Below are 9082 nucleotides of genomic sequence, written 5' to 3' on the forward strand. Positions count from 1 at the left end.
AATTTAGAAAACGATGTTAAAAAGTTTTAAGATACCACAACCCAAGTATTTCGATTGTGGAGGACAGTCTTTCGTAGAAGTTTCTACGCAATCCATGGTGGAGGGTACATAAGATTCGGCCTGGCCGAATTTACGGCCGTATATACTTGTTTCTGTGTGATTTTATCAAAATGTGAATCGACGTTGGAACAGTAATGCACAAAACAAGTAAGACTGGAAAGAGCTCAGGAGATGCTTCGCTTGCGTAAAAGCGGTCAGTTTCCGATTTTTGATTTCTCTGATGAGAAGTCATTCCAAATTGAACAATAGGGTGGGGTTTACTTGTTAAAGAGGTGAACTGAAAATGTACACCGTCGATAGACCACCAGAACTCAAAGAGTCGTGGGTTCAATCCGAGTTTCAACCGAATACTAAAAAGTTTAATCTATGTGAGCCTGAAATAACGGACTGAGACTATACCTAACCTAAAGATCGGGAAAATGTCCTAAAACCAGTATTGAAGCACTGGGCAGATAATCATTTCATCCGCACAATGGCCACCAAAATCTCCAAATTTCAATCCATTGAATTTTTTTATGACCGGGAGCATTTTGGAGATTAAGGTTGACGCTAAAAAATACCAAAGTGTCGATGGAGTATCACTGGGAATGAACGAAAATACCGCAGAGCCACTTTTGTATAGCGTGTGGTGGCATTGTCGGTTGTTTGAAGGTCATAATTCGTTCCAAAGGTAACCAATTCGAACAAATCTTAAATGATTCTAAAATTTAATAGTATTTCCGACACACTTTGCTTTTGAACAATATTTTATTGACTTCACGTATTTAGAAAGTGAAACCATAGTCTGCAGCCTCAGTTATGCTATAAAATTAGCATAGGCTAATACAAGGGAAGTAGATTTTATCTCGTAAACAAGTCCCGAAAACAAATTGTCGAACCTTGAAAGATTGTTGAGTTTTACTATCAAATTACCTTGTTTATAAGGAATTGCAGGTTTATTTTTGGTTATCATAGGAACAAGTTTTTTTGGCCAGAATCAAAACACACGGAAATTAGCTTGAAAACAAATGAGTATGCAAACCTTGATGATGATCCTAAGATTAGAGATAGTTCAATGTTCTTCGAGTGAATGACGACCATTAGAAAAAGTCATAAACTAAGGCAATATCAGCCTTATCTCTAATATCTACAACTGGTGGAGATCTCCTGGATGGAAGATAAGACCACTTTAGCATGAAATTCATATAAAAACTCAAAGATCTGATGCTTCTCAAAGACATTTGAATTTTTGAAAGCTCTAAGAGACAAACTATTTCTATTGAATCCATCCAGGAAAACGGAAAATAAAATGACTGCACAATTTTATAAATATTTTGTGAGTATTAAATCAAAAAAAAAATATTAAACAACATAAAATCGGAATTTCCTTTTTATCCATTTTTTCTCTTTGTATAGTCCTTGGCTTTTGTTGCGGCAGTGATATTGATCATCCATCACACAGATGCCAAATGTGGTGAATGTGGATCAAATGGTATTGCCTGCATCAATAATACAGCTTTTCATATGTGCTATGGCGCTGAAATGGACAGAAGTCAAACATTCGTTTGCCCTAGGGATAGAGTATGCGTACACTTGAGTCTTAAATGTGCTGAATCTGAGAATGGTGCGATAGCTGATTGTGCAGCTGCCGCTGGTTGTTCCTCCTGTGATGGTAATAAACTCTTCACTTGTACAAGCCGCACAACGTACGCCATGTGCAACGGAACAGAAGTGGAAAATGTTCATCATTCGTGTCCTCCACGTTTGTTCTGTGACTCAAGGACACCGGAAATATGTGTTGACGAATGTCACATTTATAATGGAATGAAAGTTGACTGTGATCTTGAAAAGCCATTACAGACCATTTATAATAATGAATTATAGAGAAGAAGTTGATAATAATAAAAGTAAATTATAAAACAAAACAAGTAAGGAAAGTCTAAAGTCGGGCGGGGCCGACTATATTATACCCTGCACCACTTTGTAGATCTAACTTTTCGATACCATATCACATCGGTCAAATGTGTTGGGTGCTATATATAAAGGTTTGTCCCAAATACATACATTTAAATATCACTCGATCTGGACAGAATTTGATAAACTTCTACAAAATCTATAGACTCAAAATTTAAGTTGGCTAATGCACTAGGGTGGAACACAATGTTAGTAAAAAACAAGTAAGGAAAGTCTAAAGTCGGGCGGGGCCGACTATATTATACCCTGCACCACTTTGTAGATCTAACTTTTCGATACCATATCACATCTGTCAAATGTGTTGGTTGCTATATATAAAGGTTTGTCCCAAATACATACATTTAAATATCACTCGATTTGGACAGAATTTGATAGACTTTTACAAAATCTATAGACTCAAAATTTAAGTGATAGACTTTTACAAAATCTATAGACTCAAAATTTAAGATGGACTAGGGTGGAACACAATGTTAGTAAAAAAATATGGGAAACATTTAAATCTGAAGCAATTTTAAGGAAACTTCGCAAAAGTTTATTTATGATTTATCGCTCGATATATATGTATTAGAAGTTTAAGAAAATTAGAGTAGTTTTTTCAACTTTTCGACTAAGCAGTGGCGATTTTACAAGGAAAATGTTGGTATTTTGACCATTTTTGTCGAAATCAGAAAAACATATATATGGAAGCTATATCTAAATCTGAACCGATTTCAACCTAATTTGGCACGCATAGCAACAATGCTAATTCTACTCCCTGTGCAAAATTTCAACTAAATCGGAGCAAAAAATTAGCCTCTGTGGTCATATGAGTTTAAATCGGGCGAAAGCTATATATGGGAGCTATATCTAAATCTGAACCGATTTCAACCAAATTTGGCACGCATAGCGACAATGCTTATTCTACTCCCTGTGCAAAATTTCAATTAAATCGGAGTAAAAGATTGGCCTCTGTGGTCATATGAGTGTAAATCGAGCGAAAGCTATATATGGAAGCTATATCTAAATCTGAACCGATTTCCACCAAATTTGATACGCATAACTATAATGCTAATTATACTCCCTGTGCAAAATTTCAACTAAATCGGAGCAAAAAATTGGCCTCTGTGGACAAAGGAGTGTAAATCGGGCGAAAGCTATATATATGGGAGCTATATCTAAATCTGAACCGATTTGGAAGATATTTTGCAAGTTTTTCGAGACTCATAAAATATTCGGATGTACGGAATTTGAGGAAGATCGGTTGATATACACGCCAATTATGACCAGATCGGTGAAAAATATATATGGCAGCTATATCTAAATCTGAACCGATTTTTTCCAAAATCAATAGGGATCGTCTTTGAGTCGAAACAGGACCCTATACCAAATTTTAGGACAATCGGACTAAAACTGCGAGCTGTACTTTGCACACAAAAATACATCAACAGACAGACAGACAGACGGACATCGCTAAATCGACTCAGAATTTAATTCTAAGACGATCGGTATACTAAACGATTATACTCTATGATTACTCCTTCTTGGTGTTACATACAAATGCACAAACTTATTATACCCTGTACCACAGTAGTGGTGAAGGGTATAAAAATATGGGAAACATTTAAATCTGCAGCAATGTAAATGAAACTTCGCAAAAGTTTATTTTTGATTTATCGCTCGATATATATGTATTAGAAGTTTAAGAAAATTAGAGTCATTTTTACAACTTTTCGACTAAGCAGTGGCGATTTAACAAGGAAAATGTTGGTATTTTGACCATTTTTGTCGAAATCAGAAAAACATATATATGGGAGCTATATCTAAATCTGAATATTACTAATTGTACTCCTAGTGCAAAATATCAACCAAATTGGGCCAAAACTCTGGGTTCTGGGGCCATATAAGTCCATATCGGACGAAATACATATGTGGAAGTTATATCTAAATCTGAACCGCTTTCAATCAAATTTGGCACACATGACTATGCTACAAATTGTACTCCTTGTGCAAAATTTCAAGCTAATCGGGATAAAACTCTTGCTTCTGGGTCCATATAAGTGCATATCGGGCGAAAGATATATATGGGAGCTATATATATATATATATATATATATATATATATATATATATATATATATATATATATATATATATATATATATATATATATATATATATATATATATATATATATATATATATATATATATATATATATATATATATATATATATATATATATATATATATATATATATATATATATATATATATATATATATATATATATATATATATATATATATATATATATATATATATATATATATATATATATATATATATATATATATATATATATATATATATATATATATATATATATATATATATATATATATATATATATATATATATATATATATATATATATATATATATATATATCGAGCGATAAATCATAAATAAACTTTTGCGAAGTTTCCTTAAAATTGCTTCAGATTTAAATGTTTCCCATATTTTATACCCTGCGTCACACTGTGGAACAGGGTATTATAAGTTAGTGCATATGTTTGTAACACCCAAAATGAGACGAGATAGACACATGGTGTCGTTGGCAATAGTGCTAAGGGTGGATCCCTGAGTCGATATAACCATGTCCGTCCGTCCGTCCGTCTGTGAACACATTTTTGTGATCAAAGTCTAGGTCGCAATTTAAGTCCAATCGCCTTCAAATTTGGCACATGTTCCTAATTTGGGTCAGAATAGAACCCTATTAATTTTGGTTCAGATTTAGATATAGCTCCCATATATATCATTCGCCCGATATACACTAATATGGACCCAGCAGCCAGAGTTTTATACCGATTTGCTTCAAATTTTGTACAAAAATAACACTTAGTTATATAATCAAGTGTACAAAATTTGATTGAAATCGGTGCAGATTTAGATATAGCTCCCATATATATCTTTCACCCGATATGGACTTATATGGCCCCCAGAAGCCAGATTTTTGGCCGAATTTGGTTGAAATTTTGCACTAGGAGTACAATTAGTAGTATAGTCAAGTGTGCAAAATTTTATTGAAATCGGTTCAGATTTAGATATAGCTCCCATATATATCTTTTGCCCGATATGCACTTATATGGACCCAGAAGCAAGAGTTTTATCCCGATTAGCTTGAAATTTTGCACAAGGAGTACAATTTGTAGCATAGTCATGTGTGCCAAATTTGATTGAAAGCGGTTCAGATTTAGATATAACTTCCACATATGTATTTCGTCCGATATGGACTTATATGGCCCCAGAAGCCAGATTTTTGGCCCAATTTGGTTGATATTTTGCACTAGGAGTACAATTAGTAATATTCAGATTTAGATATAGCTCCCATATATATGTTTTTCTGATTTCGACAAAAATGGTCAAAATACCAACATTTTCCTTGTTAAATCGCCACTGCTTAGTCGAAAAGTTGTAAAAATGACTCTAATTTTCTTAAACTTCTAATACATATATATCGAGCGATAAATCAAAAATAAACTTTTGCGAAGTTTCATTTACATTGCTGCAGATTTAAATGTTTCCCATATTTTTATACCCTTCACCACTACTGTGGTACAGGGTATAATAAGTTTGTGCATTTGTATGTAACACCAAGAAGGAGTAATCATAGACCCATCGTTTAGTATACCGATCGTCTTAGAATTAAATTCTGAGTCGATTTAGCGATGTCCGTCTGTCTGTCTGTCTGTTGATGTATTTTTGTGTGCAAAGTACAGCTACAAAGATTGTCCTAAAATTTGGTATAGGGTCCTGTTTCGACTCAAAGACGATCCCTATTGATTTTGGAAAAAATCGGTTCAGATTTAGATATAGCTGCCATATATATTTTTCACCGATCTGGTCATAATTGGCGGGTATATCAACCGATCTTCCTCAAATTCCGTACATCCGAATATTTTATGAGTCTCGAAAAACTTGCAAAATATCTTCCAAATCGGTTCAGATTTAGATATAGCTCCCATATATATAGCTTTCGCCCGATTTACACTCCTTTGACCACAGAGGCCAATTTTTTGCTCCGATTTAGTTGAAATTTTGCACAGGGAGTATAATTAGCATTATAGTTATGCGTATCAAATTTGGTGGAAATCGGTTCAGATTTAGATATAGCTTCCATATATAGCTTTCGCTCGATTTACACTCATATGACCACAGAGGCCAATCTTTTACTCCGATTTAATTGAAATTTTGCACAGGGAGTAGAATAAGCATTGTCGCTATGCGTGCCAAATTTGGTTGAAATCGGTTCAGATTTAGATATAGCTCCCATATATAGCTTTCGCCCGATTTAAACTCATATGACCACAGAGGCTAATTTTTTGCTCCGATTTAGTTGAAATTTTGCACAGGGAGTAGAATTAGCATTGTTGCTATGCGTGCCAAATTAGGTTGAAATCGGTTCAGATTTAGATATAGCTTCCATATATATGTTTTTCTGATTTCGACAAAAATGGTCAAAATACCAACATTTTCCTTGTAAAATCGCCACTGCTTAGTCGAAAAGTTGAAAAAACTACTCTAATTTTCTTAAACTTCTAATACATATATATCGAGCGATAAATCATAAATAAACTTTTGCGAAGTTTCCTTAAAATTGCTTCAGATTTAAATGTTTCCCATATTTTTTACTAACATTGTGTTCCACCCTAGTCCATCTTAAATTTTGAGTCTATAGATTTTGTAAAAGTCTATCACTTAAATTTTGAGTCTATAGATTTTGTAAAAGTCTATCAAATTCTGTCCAAATCGAGTGATATTTAAATGTATGTATTTGGGACAAACCTTTATATATAGCAACCAACACATTTGACAGATGTGATATGGTATCGAAAAGTTAGATCTACAAAGTGGTGCAGGGTATAATATAGTCGGCCCCGCCCGACTTTAGACTTTCCTTACTTGTTATACCCACCACCATAGAATGGTGACGGGGGTATAATAAGTTTGTCATTCCGTTTGTAACGCATCGAAATATCGATTTCCGACTATATAAAGTATATATATTCTTGATCAGGGAGAAATTCTAAGACGATATAACGATGTCCGTCTGTCCGTCTGTCTGTCTGTCTGTCTGTCTGTCTGTCTGTCTGTTGTAATCACGCTACAGTCTTCAATAATGAAGCAATCGTGCTGAAATTTTGCACAAACTCGTCTTTTGTCTGCAGGCAGGTCAAGTTCGAAGATGGGCTATATCGGTCCAGGTTTTGATATAGTCCCCATATAAACCGACCTCCCGATTTGGGGTCTTGGGCTTATAGAAATAGTAGTTTTTATCCAATTTGCATGCAATTTGAAATCTAGAGGTATTTTATGCCCGTAAAGAGGTGTGCCAAAAATGGTGAGTATCGGTCCATGTTTTGGTATAGCCCCCATATAGACCGATCTCCCGATTTTACTTCTTGGGCTTATAGAAACCGCAGTTTTTATTCAATTTACCTGAAATTGGAAATCAAGAGGTATTGTAGGACCACAAATACGTGTGTCAAAAATTGTGGGTATCGGTCCATGTTTTGGTACGGTCCCCATATAAAACGACCTCCCGATTTGGGGTCTTGGGCTTATAGGAACCGTAGTTTTTATCAAATTTGTCTGAAATTGGAAACCTAGAGGTATTTTAGGGCCATAAAGAGGTGTGCCGAAAATGGTGAGTATCGGTCCATATTTTGGTATAGCCCCCATATAGACCGATTTCCCGAGTTTACTTCTTGGGCTTATAGAATCCGAAGTTTTTATTCAATTTACCTGAAATTGGAAATCTAGAGGTATTGTAGGACCACAAATACGTGTGCCGAAAACTGTGAGTATCGGTCCATATTTTGGTATAGCCCCCTTATAGACCGATCTCCCGATTTTACTTCTTGGGCTTATAGAACCAGCAGTTTTTATTCAATTTACCTGAAATTGGGAATCTAGAGGTATTGTAGGACCACAAATACGTGTGCCAAAAATTGTGAGTATCGGTCCATGTTTTGGTATGGTCCCCATATAAAACGACCTCCCGATTTGGGTCTTGGGTTTATAGAAACCGTAGTTTTTATCCAATTTGTCTGAAATTGGAAATCTAGAGGTATTTTAGAACCATAAAGAGGTGTTCCGAAAATGGTGAGTATCGGTCCATATTGTGGTATATCCCCCATATAGACCGATTTCCCGATTTTACTTCTTGGGCTTCTAGAAACCGTAGTTTTTAGCTGATTTGCCTGAAATTGTAAATATTCTGGTATTTTAGGCTCACAAAAACGTGCATCGGATTAAGTTTTTATCGGTCCATTTGGTAATGTCTCCATATAGACCGACTTCACTTCTTCAGGGCGTAGAAGGCGCTCTGATCATGAAAATTGCTTGAAACTCAATGTAAAATTTCCAGATTTTACTTCTACAGATTTAAGATTTCAAATCAAGATGTTATTTTATAATTTTCTTGCACACTTACAAGAGATGTTAATGATTCCTCTAAAACTCAAACAAAAATGGTTCTTATAAATCCAGAATCTGATATAGTCCTCATAGTTGAAATCTTTAAATTTATCTTCGGGAAGTGTCCTCAAGTCCTCAAGCCCTCCTGAAATTTCAAAGGAAACCCTAATATTTGGTTCATGGTGGTGGGTATTTATCTTTCAAACAAAAATCTAAAGGTGTTTTGGGACCATAAAGAGGTGTGTCGAAAATGGTCCGCATAGGTCCATGTTTTGATATAGTCCCCATATAAACCAACCTCCCGATTTGGAGTCTTGGGCCTACAAAACCCGTAGTTTTTATCCAATTTGCCTGAAATTGAAAATATAGAGGTATTTGAGGACCATAAAAAGGTGTGCCGAAAATGGTTCTCATCGGTCCATGTTTTTGTATAGCCCCCATATAGACCGATATCCCGATTTTGCTTTTAGGGCTTCTAGAAACTATATTTACCATCCGATTAGCCTGAAATTGGAAATCTAGAGGTATTTGAGGACCATAAAAAGGTATGCCGAAAATGGTGCTCATCGGTCCATGTTTTGATATAGCCCCCATAGGGACTGATCTTGGG

General features: G+C 34.9%; 1 protein-coding gene across 1 annotated transcript; it reads left to right on the forward strand.

The window, feature by feature from the left end:
* Window positions 1-1225: 1225 nt before the first annotated feature.
* LOC142235057 (uncharacterized) lies at window positions 1226-1976 on the forward strand. Its single transcript, XM_075306288.1, has 2 exons — window positions 1226-1375; window positions 1456-1976. Exons 1-2 carry the CDS (start codon window positions 1349-1351, stop codon window positions 1921-1923), a joined length of 495 nt encoding a protein of 164 aa, XP_075162403.1. The 5' UTR covers window positions 1226-1348; the 3' UTR covers window positions 1924-1976.
* Window positions 1977-9082: the final 7106 nt, after the last annotated feature.

The sequence above is a fragment of the Haematobia irritans genome, chromosome 4 (assembly GCF_050003625.1).
Source record: "Haematobia irritans isolate KBUSLIRL chromosome 4, ASM5000362v1, whole genome shotgun sequence".
Classification (NCBI taxonomy): domain Eukaryota; kingdom Metazoa; phylum Arthropoda; class Insecta; order Diptera; family Muscidae; genus Haematobia; species Haematobia irritans.